This window comes from Macaca thibetana, chromosome 16 (assembly GCF_024542745.1).
Source record: "Macaca thibetana thibetana isolate TM-01 chromosome 16, ASM2454274v1, whole genome shotgun sequence".
Taxonomy (NCBI): domain Eukaryota; kingdom Metazoa; phylum Chordata; class Mammalia; order Primates; family Cercopithecidae; genus Macaca; species Macaca thibetana.
In genome coordinates this window covers 37,491,503-37,510,228 of record NC_065593.1, presented here as the reverse complement: position 1 = coordinate 37,510,228, position 18,726 = coordinate 37,491,503, and the positions used below count along the sequence as shown (strand labels likewise).

Below are 18,726 nucleotides of genomic sequence, written 5' to 3'. Positions count from 1 at the left end.
AAAGGAACTGTATAGACAGTTGTTGGAGCTTGGGGGTGGGAGCGTGAATCCCCAGATGACCTGGGCAGAAATCAGGAAGTAGAGCTTCTGCCCCAGAAAAAGAACCCATGGGGGCTGGCTTGAAGCCAAAGAAGTTTGCAGCCATTTTCCCATTTCATGTTTATCGCCGCCTTTCCCACCCAGGTGGAGGTTGACTATGTCAGGTGCACGTAACCGGGTTTTTAGTGTAAGGGTTTGTGTTTGCCTTTGAATCTGGGGCTAGTACTTGTTCTTCAAGAGAATGAGTAAAGATGGAAGTAGACAAGAGAAAGAAGTGGGGGCAGAGTGATTAGGATCACAGGCTTCGGAGGTGTTGGTCCATGTTCCCAGCACAGCCCAACAGTTGTGAGCTCCAAGGTGGGGAGTTTAGAGGCCCTGGGAGAGGACTTTGGAGGAGAACTCTGGGCCTTGCTGAGCTCCAGAAAGACAGGGCTGGTAATGATATTGCCTCACTGGGTTGTTAGAGACTGGGTGACATACCATGAGCAAAGGGCTTAGCACAGTGTCTGCACAGGGTGCAAGCTTGATCCGTGTTAGCTCTTGCCATCATCCTTGCCATCATCCACGTGCTGTCATTGAGAGGTATTTCTCCAGCCAGTTCCCCTCCTCTGAAGAAGGATGGAATTTAAAGGGTGTTGGAAGAGAAGCCTGAATCCTGAATTGTTTTGGTTTTTGTGATACTGGTTTCTACTTCTGAGGCCCAAAGAAAGGGAAATGAGTTTAAACTGGTCTATGGACAGAATTCAAATGAGATATCCGGAAAAACTGAAAACTCGAAGACTGCCAAGCAGGAACACAGATGATTGTTAGAACGTGTATAGGAGTGTTTCATAAACAGGACTGTGCTGTGAAACCACAGACCCATCTCCTCAAACCCTCGCGATCTTTCTGGGCATTTGGCAGAAAGTGGCAGATAGCTGCCCCCCCGGTACATACTGGAGCCATGAGTTTTTGATATTCGCAGATAGGAAAGGTCTTAGTGCAGATTAGTCACAGACATAGGACTGGAGTCCAGGTCTTCTGATTCAATCTCTGTGCCTGGCACTTAGGAGACCCTATATAAATAATTGTGGACTAAATAAAGAATTCACTGAAGGACCACATGTCTGTGAGGCACTTTATAGTTCCTAAAGCCATCTCCCATCTAATTGGGTTGGGGAGTCGCTTCCTGGGCATTTTTTTAAATGGAGGTCCTTCTCTACCATGCAGAAGGGCCAGGAGCGGGAATGAGTCGTTCTACTCTGCAGGGGACCAGGATAACAGTCTTTGGGAAGTGGGGATCACAGGAACCCTTCCCTTCATTCCCCATGTAGGCCCTGCCTTAAGGAGGTCATCTCCAGAGGCGGCGGCAGGAGGATGCCCAGAAAGACCCCACATGACACCCTTTCGCACATAAAGATCCCACAAGTAGCTGACATTGCGTGGTACAAACTACATACTCTGCTAAACACTTTATGCATCATGCATCTTATTTCATTTGATTTTCACTTACTCTTCAATCATTATACGCATTTACAGATTGGCAAGGCGAGGCAGAGAGAAGTTAAGCAGTTTGCCCAAGGTCACATGGTCAGCAAATGGCAGCCCCAGAATTCAAGCCCAGAAAGCTATACTCCAGAGCTCATGTTTGTACCTATCAGGCTGTGTGCCCTCTTCAGGCCAAAAGGGACTTTCAAGGCTCTCTGGCTGGGCTGCAGGCCCTCCGCCACTGACCGCCCTTTCCCAGTCAGCTCTGTTGTGGCCTATGCGGTTCCACGTTATCCTAGTAGAAGAGCGGAGGAGACAAGCCAGATTCCCAGCTAGGGAGAAGAACCACGCTTGGGTTTTACAGGTCCCAGATCTCCATGCCTCTTCCTCCACTGCCACAAGCACAGATAAGTGACAAGCATGGGCCAGGAGTTGACTGCCATCCAAGCTCAGGGCCAAACCCACAAGCTCTCCAAGCCAGAGTGAAATGCAAATGTGGCTCTTTATCAATAAACACACACAAATGCATGCACAGAGCCGCCTCGTGACCCGCTAGAGAGGGGCTCCTCCCTGGCTACTCTGTGTGCCCCAGTGCGGGTGCAGCTAATGATGCCTCCCGTAGCGTCCCCCTGATTGAAGCAGCCCCTGAGCAGCAGCGACACTTGCTTGATGAGTCGCCAGAGCCCAGCCTTCAAGCGGCCTCCTGACGAGCCGGGCAGCAGCAGGAAGGGAGGTGAGAATTGACAAGAGCCACCTCCAGGCATCCGCAGAGGCCTAGTACAGCCTAGAACTTGAAATGATGTTGGGGAGCCATCACCACCCTCGTTGGGTGAGAGCGTGGGTACAGCCTGAAAGATGCTTGGGACGAGGGCATCTTGAGTAGAGCATTTCCTCACACCTGATTCAACAGGAAGGAATCGGTGCTTATAGGCACTGGGACCGTGCTTTACGTGCGCACTGTCTCCTTTTGTCTTCACAACATCCTGAGCTGGGGTCCTCATCTCATTTTACAGAGGGGTTCACTAGAGCTCAGTAGCAGTGGATCTCCTGTGGTGGGACAGTTCTAAGGGGCAGAGCTGGGATTTGAACCTGTATCATTCTGGCTCCGAACCCTCTGTTCTTCTCATTATACCTTGCTGCCCATTTAGGCAAACCTAATATTTGAAAAATATGGATTTATATGATGGGTGAATATCAAGAAGAGTTTTTATTTGCTTCATACAAATACTACTACAGGATTACTTTCAATCAACTTTGTCCAACCCATGACCCACGGGCCATATGTGGCCCAGGATGGCTTTGAATGTAGCCCAATGCAAATTCATAAACTTTCTTAGAACATTATGATTTTTTTGCAGATTTTTTTTTTTTTAAAGCTCATCAGCGATCTTTAGTGTTAGTGTATTTCATGTGTGACTAAAGACAATTCTTCCACAATGTGGCCCAAGGAAGCCAAAAGATTGGACACCCCTGCTGTTTTTTTTTTTTTTTTTTGGAGACAGGGTCTCGTTCTGTCACCCAGGCTAGAGTGCAGTGACACGATCTTGGCTTACTGCAACCTCTGCCTCCCAGGTTTGAGTGATTCTCATGCCTCAGCCTCCTGAGTAGCTGGGATTATAGGCATGCGCCACCACGCCCAGCTAATTTTTTGTGTGTTTTTAGTAGAGATAGGGTTTCGCCATGTTGGCCAGGTGGTCTAGAACTCCTGGCCTCAAGTGATCCCCTTGCCTCTGCCTCCCAAAGTGCTGGGATTACAGGTGTCAGCCACTGCACCTGGCTACACCCCTGCTTTAAATAGTCCTTTTTCTCACTCCTTTAAGGTGATAGGATTTATAGAAATTTGCTAAGTAATTCATGGATACAGCTACTTTGGTTGTCCCTTGTCTTGGAATGAGAGGTCTGGATGCTGGTAGTCAAGGTGTGGTCCATGTACCAGCAGCCTCGGCAGTCCCTAGGAGCTGGTTAGGAATGCAGAGTCCCAGGTCCCACCCTAGACCTACAGAGTCAGAATCTGCATGCTGACAAATCCCCAGTGATTGGTGTGCACATTAAAGTCTGAGAAGCACCAGGCAAGGGCCACTGCTAATGACAGATAATGTGGGAGTTGTGGGTCATAAATAGACCAGCCATCATCAGAAGGAAGGGACTTAGGAATGAAGGGAGCATGGAGCCAGGCCAAATAGGGCCAAGCTGGGCCTGGCATCTGGGCCCCCAGGCCAGTCTGGTGCTCTTGGCACCACTCCATACTCCCTCTGTGGTCAAACAGAGACCAGATTTCCGAAGATCTCCCGGAGGAAGCTCTCAGTGCTAGGGACTGCTCCCGCCCCTCACCATGCCCTTTCCCTTTGGGTGCAGGCCTTGGAACATTGCTTGCAGAAGACACATGAGGCATGCATCTGTTAGGGTAAAGGGCTCGATTCTCCTGAGTGAGGTGCACTTGCCCTTGTCCCCAAGTCGGGACCTGCTGGGTCACTTAGAGGCACCAAGAGAGCTTTGGAACCTGAGCCTGAATCCCAGGTCCACGGCTGGTGTTTCTGTGACCACAGGCGAGTGCCCTACCTGTCTGCACCAGTTTGCTCCTCGGGGAAATCAGAAGGTTGAGGATGGGCTGCCTTTTGCAGCTTATGTAAAGCCCTGATTTGATACCTGGAGGTCTCAGCCTGTTCTGTTGTAGGGTATGTAATTGGGTAGCCTTGAAGGCATCAGCCCTTGATAACTTCAAGTTTCTCCCATTGGGCCTAAGCCAGGGGCCAGCAAATTTTCTATAAAGGGCCAGAGAGTCTCTGTCACATCTATTCAGCCCTGCCATTGTAGCACACACATAGGCAATATGTAAATGAAGGGGCATGGCTGTGTTCACATAAAGCTTATTTACAAAAACGCATGGCAGCTGGGTTTGGCCTGCTGGCCACAGTTTGTTGACTCCTGGACTAAACTAATCTAGCTCAGAGCAGGTCCACTCAGGGTGCTCCTTGTCTACAGGGGTCCAATGAAAGGCATTTAGCCAAATGGTCAGCCAGTTTCACTATTAAGCACACATTTTTAGGGTTGGAGTAGAAAGGGGGTACCCCAAACAGGCACAGAGTTTGGGTATAGCAGCCTATGGAAAGTGTCAGTGCCTTCATTCTTTGGGGGAGCTCCCGGGTGGGGAGTGACACAATGGTCAGAACAGGGTGCTGTCAACCAGGGAGGCCTTCCTGGTAGAGGGTGCCTCAAGTCCTCAGTGCTGAACCCCCTTCCACTTCCCAGCTTTGTGGCCTTGGACAAGTTACTTACATGTTTTGGCTCTGTGGTTCCCCTTTCTGTAAAACAGGTTGTGGTAGTGCTTACCTCAGAGAGCGCTGTCACTCAAGACTTACAAGGGTTTGGAACAGAGCCAGGCCATAGCACACTCTATCAGAGTGATATCACCACTGTCATCGTCGTCATCATTCTTAGAATTATTTTACCAAGGAAATATGGAGTTAGCAGGTAAGGAGGTCCTCAGCAGATTATAAGTCAGTAAAATGCAAGTGTGCAGGACCTGGGCAGGACTGGGTCCCAAGTCTACGGGGCAGGGATGGAGAGTATGAGGTGGGCACTCTCAGTGCCTCTGGGGACGGTCCTAGGAGAGGAGGTGGTGCACCTCCCAAAGCAGGAGGAGCCCAGAGATGTGATTGTCTAGGCTCCGGAAAAGCTGAGTCCTACTCATCACCTGACTCATTCTTTAGGAAGGTTCCAAAAAAATCCACTTCTAAGGGCAAAGCCTAGTGAGATCTCAGGCCTGCTACCCTTCAGCCCAGGGCATACCTGGAGGATTGACTCGGAACCGGGGATTCTAGGGAAGAAAGGGCAGAAGGATAAGAAGGGAGGAGAGTCCTTAAGTGTCCTCTTGGACTCAGGGCTGCGGTGCTGTGACCAGCCCATCCATGGAGGCCAGCCCCAGGCTAGGGTCGGCTTCTGGGCCCTGCCACCTGGCAGGGTGCCCAGTGATTGGGCTCACCCCCACTCCCTCCAGCTGCTCCTCCTCAGCCCTGAAGACAGCTCCAAAGTGGTGGGTGTATTTGTGTGTGGGGAGGGGGGCGGGTAATGTGGGTGGAATTAACTAGGTTTCTGTATTCACGATCCTATTTGTAGCATCATTCTCACTCGTAAGCTAATTTTAGCCATCCATTCTGCTTCTGTTGCCATTTATAAAATGAGAATGTCAAATGCAATATTAAACAAGCAGGATGAAGGCAAAAAAGGAAATGCCAGAGAGGCATTTAATAAATGAATCTGGTGTTTACGTGGGAGAGGGAGAGATCCTGCCCCCCACGCATCACACAGGCGAGCGCGTGCACATGCTGTTTGTGTACAGGCTGTGTTAACGAGAGCAGAGTGATTAGTGTGTTGGGGGAGGCCGGGTGGTTCGGTGGTAAATGTTTGTTGCTCTTTAGGCAGAAGTAATTTGGCCTGCAGGGAGTGGCCTCCCAGTTGCCTGAGTGGTTCGCTTGCCCTCCATTTGTCCTCTAGTGATGTCAGTGTGGGCAGGGCCAGAAAGGGCAGTGGTCTGTCTCCTCAGTGTCTCAGCACCCAGTGCCTCTGGGCTTTTCTGAACGTGCTGCCACCAGCGTCCCCCTACTTCACCCCCAGGGCGCAGGGTCATGAGAGGGGAGCATGGAGACCACTAGGAGGGGCTGCTCCCCCTTCTCTTCTGCCTCTTCCTTAGGCAGAAGGCAGGGCGTGAACAGTCTGCGCCCGTATGCAGCTGCAGAGACCAAGCCCAGAGTAGCGTGTCTCTTGCCTGGACTCTTGCCAATTTCTCTTCTAGTTTCACTCTAGTTTCCCCAGGGCCTGGGAGTTCTGTCCCTGGTTCTTCCTTTGCCCTCTTCTTTCAGCTGCTCTGCCGAGAAAAGAAGGCTCAAGCCATACCTTTTATTTTCTCCCTTTCTTAAATAAATGAAGTTAGGCCCCGTGCAGGGCCTCTGGCCCAGCCCACCATGCACTGGGGTAAGCACTCCTCCAGCCTTGTGGCGGAACCTGAGCACCTGCTGGAGGCTGAGGTTTCTTTCCACTTTGAAATGCCCTTGCAGGTTCCCAGAAATGAAAAGGAGGACAGCTGCTGCTGCCACCATCAGCTTTTTCCCCAAATAGTGCAGCCTGGGAAGCTCTCTCTACACATCCTGCTGATGAAAGCAGGGAGATGGGACCTACCTGGCTGACAGGTGCGGGGAGGGTTAGGGAGAAGGGCAATGACTGTGTGCTAAGAATCTGCTGTGCTGGGGAGGCTGCTGCTCTCTTTCTTCCTCTTCACTCCCCAGTATGGGATTTCAGTGAACACAGATGTGAACTGACTTCATCACCTTCAAAGGCACTCACCTAGGCTCCATGTGGAGAGGGCAAGGTGTGACTCAACCAACTTTATCCAGTGCAAGCACTTTATAGGATTAGCTCCGAGAGCCCTATGGGGTAGGCACAGCTGTCACTGTTTTAGAGATGAGAACATGGAGGTGCGAAGAAGTTAGGCAGCTGGTTTCAGCTCAGAGAGCCAGCAAGTGGAACAGAGATTTAAAGCCAGGAGCCCTAGCCTTAGGCTAGACTGCTGTATAACAGACTAGGCACCCTCTCTCAGATCTGGGCAGGGCGGGGGCTGCTGTTATTGGAGTGCATCTCAGGTGATACTGGGGACCAGCTCCTCTCTACGCATTGCCTAGATTCTGAGGACCTCTGAGGGAAGAGCCACATCTCAGCCACATTCATTTCTGTGTCCACACCCAGCCCCTGCTCGGTAAATAGTAGATGCTTAATGTTTATTTTTCGTTTATGACCTATTTCACTTTGCCATCACTGATTGTAATTAAAACACTGAGCAGAGGAAACGGTGGATGAAATTAGTTCTGGAAGTGGTGAGGAGATCAGTTGTGGAAGCTAGCATCGGGAAAGGCTTTGTGAACTAGACCCAGATAGGCCTTGAGGGTTGGGTGGAGGGTGTGGGGAAAGGCTGTGTGCGGTGGGGTGGGGTGGGGCTGGCAGCCAGAGACCTAGAGGACCGAGCAGAGGTTTTGAAGCTGGGGGTCTACGATTGAATTCTGGCTATGCTTTGTGACCTTGGGCAAGTCATTCCTCAGAACCTCTGTGTCCTTTTCTGCTGTGACTATGAGGCAGATAAGGCCATCGCACAGAGGAAACGAGGCTCCATGCAGTGAGGGAATTGACAACCGTGGACTTTCTTTGAGGATTTCTGTGTGCCAGGCACTGTACTTTATATCCATTATGTGTATATGTTATGTAATATATGAAAATTACACACACACACAAGGATGTTGTGGCTGTGCCTAGTTACGGATAGCACTCAATAAACAGTGCATGCCTTCCTCCCCAGAGTAACCCTACTGAGTCAAGATTATAAATCTAATAGGTCTCTCAATGCCTTTTGCAAACAGGTCTGGGCCATTTATAACATGCATGTGTCCTGGAAAGTAGACGTTCCTGCTGCCTGCCTTCCCGTGCCGAAGCTGGCAGCTCCATTTCCATTTGCATAGTAACCCTTTCCTCTGTAGACTGCATGGGCGGGTCCCACATCCCTGAGGACCTTTTTGCAGTAGAACAAGAAAAGTTATCATGTACAAGTAGGTCTCCTGGTGCTTGACCACACACTGGTCCCTGTCCACAAGGACAGTGCCTGATGATGATGTCTGGGGAAGGGAGAAGGGAGGGTCTCTTCCGCTCACTTTCCAGTATCCACAGTGACCAGCCGGGAAGCCTCTCTGTGTTAGGCCGTTCTTGCGTTGCTATAAAGAAATACCTGAGACTGGGGAATTTATTTGAGAAAGAAGTTTAGTTGGCTTACAGTTTGGCAGGTTGTACAGGCATGGTGCCAACATCGCTGGGCTTCTGCGGGGGCCTCAGGGAGCTTTGACTCATGGGGGGAGGCAAAGTAGGAGCGGGCACATTGCATGGCGAAAGCAGGAACCTCAGTTCCTTGAGGTTGGGTCTCCCCGAATCTTGAATATAAACCTGCAAGAGCCTTACAAAATGTCCTGCTTTTTGTGGGGTCTCCAAAGAGAGAGAGTGCAGGGAGGTGCCACACTTTTTTTTTTTTTTTTTTTTTTTTTTGAGACGGAGTCTTGCTCTGTCGCCCAGGCTGGAGTGCAGCGGCCGGATCTCTGCTCACTGCAAGCTCCGCCTCCCGGGTTCACGGCATTCTCCTGCCTCAGCCTCCCGAGTAGCTGGGACTACAGGTGCCCGCCACCTCGCCCGGCTAGTTTTTTTGTTTTTTTTTTTTAGTAGAGACGGGGTTTCACCGTGTTAGCCAAGATGGTCTCAATCTCCTGACCTCGTGATCCGCCCGTCTCGGCCTCCCAAAGTGCTGGGATTACAGGCTTGAGCCACCGCGCCCGGCCAGTGCCACACATTTTTAAGCAACTCCGAGTAAGAGCTCACTCATCACCAAGCAGGTGGCCCAAGCCATTCACAAGGGATCCACCCTCATGATCCAGACACTTCCCACCAGGCCCCATCTCCAACACTGGGGAGTACATTTCAACATGAGATTTGGGTGGAGACAAATATCCAAACTATATGACCACCTGATTGTGCAGAGGGCAGAAGGGCTCGTACCAGTGAGGGAAAAGGACTGCAGAGTGGTTAGGGGCCCTTCCCCTGCCAGATTGAAGGACCAGGGCTTCCCAGCACAGCTGTCAGGATTTCCAGGGATGCAATTGCTGCCTCACCAACCCCCCAGCCCCTTAATGGCTTCTTAAGGCCTTGCCCTCACCCGGCCACATACTCACACTAGTCAGGAATCCATCTTGCCTCTGACCCTGGGCAAGAAAGCAACTGGATGGAACTGAAACCCTGGACCAGATGTTAAAACTCAGTAGAGGTGACCTGGCTCTCTGAAGGTCATACAGGGAGTGATGGTGACACGCCCATCTCAAGTGGGAGCTGCACATGGAGGGGGAGCCAAGGTTCCTGCGTTTCCCTCCCTGGGCCACTCCACCTCCCCTAGGTGGGTTCCACCCCCTCTCCTTGTTACATCATAGCCTCTTTCTCCAACTCATTCAAGAGCTCTCTCAGCAGCACCAGCTTCCTGGGTATGAGACCTGAGCCATGGCTTGGCCCTGCCCTCAGAAGGCGCCCACACTGGTCTAATGCTCTGCTCTTTGTTGCCGTCTTGCAAATCCTAGTCATTGTTGGACAAAGGACCCCTCATCGTCTTTTGGCCGTGGGCCCTGTTCGTTCTGCTATGAGGCTGACTCAGGGCGAGGTGCCGTGCAGGTACACAGTAGGAGAGTTGAACCCCGATCAAGGGCTTGTTTTGTGTTTATCTTCCTTGCTTTGCAAGTTCCTTGAGGTTGGGTCTCCCCGAATCTTGATTATAAACCTGCAAGAGCCTTACAAAATGTCCTGCTTTTTGTGGGGTCTCCAGAAAAGGCTTGTGATTGGCAGAGGGGGCAAGAGAGCAGTGACCAGGAAGAAGAAAGGCTGTGGCCACTGGATGGCAAAGGAGGGCTGTGTGGGGAGGTATGTGTGACGTGTGATGTCTGGAGGCCAGGCTCACCCCCTCCTGCCTCAGTAGCAAGATGGGTGTAGCTGTCAGGCTCTAGGCAAGACACTTAACACTTGAGTAGCATCTCCCCTCCTCTTCACCATCTCCCTGGGCAGGGCTCAGGGCCTGATGGCCAGAGGAGAGGGTCAGCTTGGGGCTTCAGAGAAACAATGTTGGCCTTGAACCCACCAGAACCTAGCTGGGGAAGAGGTCAAGCGGATCGGGGGCGAGACCAGGTCAGATCTCTTACATCTATTAGGAAACGCCACGGAAGGACAGGTACCCACCCTAGAAACTGCAGGACATTCTCTCCTCCTGAGCCCTTTCTTCCCTCTGTTCCCCTCCCCTTTCTGTTAGCCAGACAGTCAGACGGTCAAGGTTGATACCTGAGCACTGGGGAATTTTATCCATTGAAATAGGCCTCTCCCCCGGAGGACTAAACAGTCTCAGACACGACCTGTTTGGAGTGAGAAATGAAACTGCAGACACTGGCCTCTTCAGGCCAAACAGGCTTTCCTTGTCCTGGATGGTACATCAAGGCCACAGGTCCAGCGCTTGGATTTCCCTCTGGGCCCCGAGGCCGCGTGCTGACTGGGTTCTTTTGTACAGAGACCAGGGAAAAACAAAAGCCCCTTACTTCCCAAAGCTTGGCGTACTTCTCAGACTGCCAGCCACCATCCCCAAAGACGCCAGGGCAGTGAGCTTACCTTTGCAAGGACTTCGGATCCATTGGGGAGGAGTGGCCACTCATAGTAGCTGCAGGGAAGGCGTTCTTGCAGAAGCTCCAGCACCTCCTCTGAAAGCCAGTGCTAAGCATTCCCCACTAGGGAGACGGTGTAACACAGGGCCACAGCACCCACTCTCCTGGCTTGGGCTGGGGCTATAGGCAGATCGGGATTAACGTCCCAGCCCTGCACACAGGTACTGGGTCTGGACCACAGGTTAGATGTCTGAGTCTGAGCCTCAGTTTCCTGCTCTGTGGGATGGATATATAGCTATAAAGGACATCATCGGGTCCACTGACAAGACAAGCATATGGAAGGTAAAGTATTTTATTAATGTTAAACATACTGAGACTGATAACTGTGCTATGATTATGTAAGAAAATGCCCTCATGTTTAGGAAATGCAAACCAACTTAGACTCAAATGGAAAAAAAAAAAAAAAAAATCCCGGCCGGGTGCGGTGGCTCACGCCTGTAATCCCAGCACTTTGGGAGGCCGAGGCAGGCAGATCACAAGTCAGGAGTTCAAGACCAGCCTGGCCAATATGGTGAAACCCCGTCTATACTAAAAATACAAAAATTAGCAGGGTGTGATGGCACGCACCTGTAGTCCCAGCTACTCGGGAGGCTGAGGCAGGAGAATCGCTTGAACCCAGGAGGCGGAGGTTGCAGTGAGCCGAGGTTGCGCCACTGCACTCCAACCTGAGTGACACAGCAAGACTCTATCTAAAAAAAAAAAAAAAAAAATTCTACATATAGATATAGAGGGCTCAGGAGTGTGTGCAAATGATAAGGCAAAAGTAACAAAATGTTAGCAGTAGGTGATTTCTGGTAAAGGATACCATCCTTGCAACTTTTCTGTAAATTTGAAATGATTCCTGAGTAAGGAGTTGGTGAGGTGCTGTGGATGCTGATGGGAGGAGGCACCCAACCCAGTGGGCAGCAAGGATAAGAGTGTTAGTGACCACAGTGGCCACGCTCCCATCAGGCCTTTGTTTTGTTCTCTAAAGGAACATGCTGCTGCCCTAGGCGTCCAGGGACTAGGTCATTATTCTGAACCCATTACCATGGGGACTATGAGGAAGCCACACCCTGTCTTCCAAGGCCAGTTTGTCGAACAAAGCAGCATATTGGGAAAAGAAAATTTCAAAACCAATCCCATCAATTTTGTTGGGGTGGGGGGTGTTGGCACATCCCTGGTATTGGGAGTGTTTTGTGGCATTGCCAGCTGTGCACCTTGAAAACAGAGACCTGGTCTTTCGGTCATCAGTGGCCTCTGAGGCTTCTTACAAGTGCTCAGTCAGATGGAACATCTCACTGCATTTCTTGCCCCTTGAATAGACTGCTCTGGTCAGTTGCTATTTGAAACAATAGCAGCAGCAGCCACTGTGAGAAGCTGTTGGTGCAGGAGTCTCAAGGACTGAGACTGGGAGGTGGCCCTTCCCCAAGGGGAAGTCTTAGGAGGTGAGGCCAAAACACCTGCAGCAAGAGGCCTGGTCCCCGTGAGCACCACCTTTGTTTTGTTTTAGAGGACCATGGGGAGCCAGGCAGGCCTCTGTGGGGCTGCAGTGGGAAGGGAGCCCCGTGCCCTGCCCTCTGCCCTGTGGTGAGAGCAGCCCTACGTGCCCACTGCTCCAAGGACCCAGCCAGCCAAGAGCCAGAGTGTGGGGAATGCCTCCTGCTGCCTTGTCAGCTCACTGCCCTTCACTGACCTCGTGGTTGTTGGTTTCCAAAGATTATCCCTAGAGCCCCCTCCCACACGGACTCTAGGCTGGCCCAGTGTCACCAGTAGAATGTGTTGGAGGAAGCACTGTGAGTCCCAAGGCTAGGTTAGAAGAAACCTTGCAGCTTCTGCTTGAGTCTCTTGGAATGCTTGTGCTTGGGACACTTCCTCTTGGGACTCAGCCGCCATATTGTGGCAAGACCAGGCGCCGTGGAGGAGCCATGGTGGACGTCTCGTCAGCAGGCCCAGCCGAACCAGCGTGGCTGCCTACCATAGGAGCGAGGAGCCATCTTGGGCCTCCGGCCTCATTGAGGCCTCCTCTGGCTTCAGCCCCAGTCACCACCTGACCACAGTGCCATGAGACCACCAGCAAGAGCCCAGCTGAGCTGGTCACCCCACAGAACCCTGAGGAAGGATGGTTAAATTGTTGCTCAAAGCCATTAAGTTTGGGGGCAGTTTGTTGCTCAGCAGTAGATACCTGGAACAGAGTGTGTGGTCAGATAGCCTAAGTACATGACTAGAACCGAAAAGATAGCCTGCTTTTTATCCTGTTTGGGTTCTGACCGTAACCCGGGTTGTTCATGCCAAGCTCTCTGGCTTATGCAGGGCCTGGGGGAGGACAGCAGGGGAAGGTGACCCGATGTGTGCTAACTCAAGAGGCTCGGGAGGCTGACAAGTGCAGAAGCAGCGAGGGGCAGGTTGATGTGTGAGTACTTGCATTCATCTTAGGAGAACAAGGCAGTCAGAGCCTCTTCTTTTTCAACACAGTGAGAGCTCTCAGAGAGGTAGAGGCTTTCTTTATTTATCTTTGGGTCCCCAAAGCCTAGCACTTGCCTGGCGTGTTGAGTTCCTCTGCATCCACGTCATTGAATTAAGTGGCTGAGTCTCGGGGGTGGAGGGGACTGGACAGGCTTCCTGGTCCTGAGAAGTCTTTCAAGAGGCCTTCAGGGCAGGCAGGCCAGGTTCCCTGCTGGTAACTGTTACCTGCTGCTTCCCCTGTCGTTCAGATGCCCAGGACAGGCGGGGTCCCCCCGAGAGTGCGTGTGCCATGGCCCCTGGCCTTGGGGAACACTCACCGTTGACCCAGCGGGTGGTTGACACTCAAACAGTCATTGCTGCCCAAACCACCAGCAGCAAAGACAGAGCAGAATTAAACCGAGCTGTCAGCCCTGTTCAGTGAGAGGAAGAGTAGGTGGGTTTGTTTAAAACACTCCCATTACAGTCAGTTAACCTTTATGTTCCCTAAATGAAAATTGTATAAACCTGAGATTTCCGTTGATCAGGTTGCCTAGGAACAGGCAGCAGGTTTTCATAAGACAATGCAGTAGATTGTCACCGATAGGGCTATTAGGAACTGAGCTGGTTAGCGATATTATTCCCCTTGCTGGTGTTGGCTTTGGGTAATTATCTGTCTGCCTGTGCAAGACACACCCATCTCCCCAGGCTTGGGGCAGGTTCATGCAAATGAGATTTCTCAGCCTGCTCCTCTGGCGTCCCGAAGTCAGTTTTCAACCCTGGGCTTAGGAGAGCCAATTTGGATGAGTTTGTTGTTTTCAATCACCTTTTCCCCCCTACCTGCAATGACAACATTCTAATAGCCCTATCAGTGACAGTCTGTTGCATTATCTTACAAAAACCTGCTCCCTGTTGCTTAGCAGAAAGCTTGGAAAATAAATAGCAAAATGCCCGATTAAAATTTAAAAACAAAGTAACTCTAAGACAATTTTAGTATGTCTTTTCAGTATTTTTCCCTATATGATATATGCACTTGTTTATTTTTCAAAAAGTCAGTGACATTTGCTTTTTTCCCGCCTGCAGTTAGAGTGACCTGTCATCCTGGTTTGCCTGGGACTGAGGGGTTTCCCAGAACCAGTGCATAATTATTATCAACACACTTTTTCATAGCTTCATAGCATTCAATCAGTGCGGATAAACCAGACTCAGCTAATTCCCTGTTCTTCTGTATTTCAGTTATTTCCTTTTATTAAAAAAAAAAATAATAATCTAATTCCTGTAGGGCAAATTCCTAGAGGTAAGATTACTAGGTGTATGTATAAATTTATGGCTTTTGATATAGTGTCAGGTTGCCCTCCAGAAAAATACGTGCCAATTTCCACCCCACCGCACCATACCCTCAGAAACCCTTACATCAAACAGTGCTTTCATCACTGTCAATCTGTGGGCAAAAAATATGCTTTATCTTGGGGAATGTGTTCTTTATTAGCCGTCTGTGAATTGTCTACTCATGTCTTTTACCCATGGCTCTTTTGGGATGCTCATCTCTTTTAATCTATAGAACTCTTTGTATTAAGCATATTAGTCATGAATGTTGAACCATTTTGTCCATTTTTTAAGGCATTTGTGGTTATTCTTGAAAGAGCAAGAGTAATACCTGTTATCGGGTGTCTTTGAAGAAAGGGGACTTATATCTTAGGTAATTATAGCATCCCCCTAATGTTGAGCACTAAAATATTTTTTGATTGAAGTATTTGAGATGAGACTCTCTCTAAAACAGATAACCCATAGAGGTCCCTTTTTATTTTTATTTTATTTATTTATTTTTTTGAGACAGAGTCTCGCTCTGTCGCCCAGGCTAGAGTGCAGTGGTGCAATCTCGGCTCACTACAACCTCCACCTCACGGGTTCAAGCGATTCTTCTGCCTTAGTCTCCCAAGTAGCTGGGATTACAGGAGCGTGCCACCACGCCCGGCTAATTTTTTTGTATTTTTAGTAGAGACAGGGTTTGCCATGATGGCCAGGCTGGTCTCAAACTCTTGGGCTCAAGCAGTCTGCCTGCCTTAGCCTCCCTAAGTGCTGGGATTACAAGTGTGAGCCACTTTGTCCGGCCTAGAGGTGTCTATTTAAACAATGTATATTGCACACAGTTTAACTTTTTCTTGATATCTCAGGCACACCGTGAACAATAGTAATTTTCTGTGTTACAGTGATACCTCAGCAGCTGTTGAACTATGTAGAGCTTTTGCTCCTATACCATATGGCCCAGACTGCTCTTTAAATAAGATGCCTGATTCTTGTCTTTTCTCCATCACTATCAGGCTGTCATGCTGTTCCTTTTGGCTGTTAAAAGCATCCGTGCTTTACCCTGCAACATCCCATCTTCATCAGCAGTGGGATTGATTACTGGCTAACAATGCTTCTTAAATTTCTCTGTAAACATAAAGCAAATAAGTGCTAATAAGCACAGGCCTAAGGTGCTCTGATAAAACAGTGAAGGAACTTCCAAGGGCCACAGTTTTACTTACTCCCTGAGGTTTGTATTTGGCATAGTTAAGGTTATTAAATAAGTGACCTCTGGGTATACAAGCAGATGAGCATGAAGAAATTTTAGAGTCGGAAGAGAAACAGAAAGGGGAGATTAGCAACCACTTGAAAATGTAGCTGCAAATGAGAAACTAGTAATCCAGATGAACAGAATCAGTATTTAATCTTATTACTTCCCTCAGGAGTGTGGTAGTGGTGTAGGTTTTGTGGAAATGTGGCATTGCTGACCTAGAAATTCTAAAGATCTGGTTTGTAGGCCTGAACCTGTTGGGGAGGGCTTTCAGCATGTTACACAATAATTTTTATTTTTAAGACAGGGTCTCGCCGTGTCACCCAGGCTGGAGTGCAGTGGCATGATCATGGCTCACTGCATCCTTGTCCTCCCAGACCCAGGTGATCCCCCTACCTCAGCCTCCTAGGTAGCTGGGACTACAGGTGTGTGCTACCACACCTGCCTAGTTTTTTGTACTTTTTTTTTTAGTACAGATGGGGTTTCACCATGTTGCCCAGGCTGATCTCAAACTCCTGGGCTCAAGCTGATTCACCTGCCTCCACCTCCCAAAGTGCTGGGATTACAGACATGATCCCCCATACCCGGCCAACACAAAACTTCTGATGCTCTGTTTTCTCATCTGCGAACTGGGGCTAAGGCTAAGTGGTCTGTCTGTTTAATAAGAGTTTGAATCAGATGGCCTGGCATGAAGAATCACTGGCCTGAGGGAATGTCAGGGACATTTGTAAACGTGTAAAGGCTGAAAATCCTGAGGGGTTATTATTATTGCTATTGTTGTTATTATTCACAGACACATCCAACAGCCGTTGTCTGCCTCCTTATCTGTCATGCTTTCTGCACGAGCGTCAACCTGAGCTTCAATCTGTGTGTGTATCTTCGGCTTACGTCCTCGCCACCCCTCCAGAACCCAATTTCATCCTTGTAGGTTTTTCCGAAGTAGGATTTGCACAAGTGGCGTGTTTTCTTAAGTATTTATTTTGCAGGCCATTTACTCGGCACGGCTGTTTTTACAGTGGGTAAGGAGCAAGGCTAAAAATAACTTAGCTCGTAACCAGATCAGTTCTGCATTTGACATTTACGCGGAATTCATTTGCATCTCATTTGTTCGCCTTTCTGTTTAACAGGTAGAATGTAAGAAAGCTCAGCCGAAAGAAGTCATGTTCCCACCTGGGACAAGAGGCCGGGCCCGGGGACTGCCTTACACCATGGACGCGTTCATGCTGGGCATGGGGATGCTGGGTGAGTCTAGACAGGACCGCGGGTCACTGTGGACTGGGAGGGCTATGGAGGCCTCTACTCCCAATTGGGTCACCTACCAGTGGGGCAAACTACTTCACCTTTCTGAGCCTCAGTTTCCTTGTGTATAGATGAGGATGATAATTCCCCATTCCAAGACAGTTGTGATGATTGAGTGTGTGTGTAGGTATGTGTGCGTGCGTGCGTGTGTGTGTGGGTGTGTGTGTGTGTTTGTATTTATAATTTTGCCCCATGCCTGGCTTATAGGATATGTTAGACTATTTTCTCTCTTTTCCATCTCCTTCCTCAAAAGAAGGAAAAGTCCCCCTCTGTCTGCCTCAGCCCTCTCATCTGAGTGGGAGTTCTTAAGATGTAAGGACTCCTGGCTGACTTAACTTGTGTGGGCTGAGGCTACATTTTCTAAAACTTGGGAGAGGAGGGAAGTGGTAAGGGTGGGCGATAATCCTGTCTATTTAAATGATTAACATTTTTCTCTTGGGATATCAAAATTTGCATTTAAATGGATGTTTTAAATAGCCTGTTTTACTCTTTATTTGCCAAAAAAAAAAAAATGATGAAAGACAAAGTGTGTTTGTTCTGACTAAAAATGATTTCTCCTGGCTTTTGGAGAAATTGAGTTGCATATTATGCCCCTTTCCTTAAAGGTATCTCTGTCCGTCCTGCGTAGATAATTGAAAATCTTACCGCTTAAATGGCATGAAAGATGGAGAAAGCAGTGGAGATGCGTAATGGTGTAGGTCGCAACAATAATTAGAAATTTAAAGGCGAGAGAACGGTATTTTAGTGCAAGTTATTGTGTGTCAGGAAAATACTAATTAAATGGGATAAATGGTAGTTAATGGTAAAATTCCATTCAGGCACATGAGCTGTCTAGTGTTAATGGGTTTTCATTTGGTTTGGCTAAGAGTCCCACTTCTATATTGTTTGATAAGCCCTTTCTACATTTTCAGATTTGCTGCTGTTTAAATCACTTCTGGCTTAATTTTAAATTTATAAAACTTTTTGTGGTCTGACAAAGAATTGTATCTACTTGTCTGAGGAAATAACAAGGGCAGGTAAAACTGTTTTGAAGAACTTTATGAAACAGAAAAAGATGCCAGGAGAATATTAAAAATGGCCATGACGTTAATTCTCCTCAAATGAATTTTTTAGGCTTAACAGAGTTTCAAAGATAAATCCTATTGTAATTTTTTAAAATTGGCCAGATTTTTCTAAAACTTACCTCTGGAAGAAGAAACAAGTGAGAATAGATGAGAAAATGTTTTTAAAAAGAGGAATGAGAAAAGACCAACAGTGAGAGCGTAACACAAAGCTACAGTAACTAAAACAGTATGGTACATGGGAATGCACCAGTTGATAGAAAAAGGTAAGAAGTCTAAACTAAATATACCTATATTTAAGAGTGTGTTTTTAAAAATCAGTGATAATTATTTCCTGGTTGACTACAAGATAATTACTTAGCTCCTCCTTTAAAAAAATAATTCTTATTAGGTCTTTATGTTTTATATCAAAAGAAACTCCAAGCTGGTATTTTTAAATGGTGAAATCAAACCTGAAAGAAGGAGAGTTGAGCTGAGTACAGTGGTGCTCGCCTGCAATCGGGAGGCTGAAGCACGAGGATCGCTTGAGGCCAGGAGTTTATGAGCCAGCCTGGGAAACATAGTGAGACAGCCTCTACAAAAAATAATAAACATTAGGCTGGGCACGGTG

General features: G+C 48.7%; 2 protein-coding genes across 11 annotated transcripts in view; one reads left to right on the top strand and one right to left on the bottom strand.

Annotated features, from left to right (window-relative positions):
• MSI2 (musashi RNA binding protein 2) overlaps positions 1 to 18,726 on the top strand; it is a 432,237-nt gene that overhangs the window by 344,867 nt on the left and 68,644 nt on the right. For all 10 annotated transcript variants that reach the window (XM_050764741.1, XM_050764740.1, XM_050764746.1 and 7 more), the window contains one exon: positions 16,884 to 16,998. In XM_050764741.1, the coding sequence (XP_050620698.1) occupies positions 16,884 to 16,998 (115 nt within the window). The remainder of the gene's footprint in view (positions 1 to 16,883; positions 16,999 to 18,726) is intronic.
• Positions 1,516 to 2,660, bottom strand: LOC126939423 (uncharacterized). The gene has a single exon (XM_050764789.1). It carries the CDS (start codon positions 2,505 to 2,507, stop codon positions 2,013 to 2,015), a length of 495 nt encoding a protein of 164 aa, XP_050620746.1. The 5' UTR covers positions 2,508 to 2,660; the 3' UTR covers positions 1,516 to 2,012.

What these genes read in the sequence shown, in the direction of transcription:
- LOC126939423 (XM_050764789.1), bottom strand. Translation starts at nt 2,507, where the DNA reads ATGAGGACCCCAGCTCAGGATGTTGTGAAGACAAAAGGAGACAGTGCG.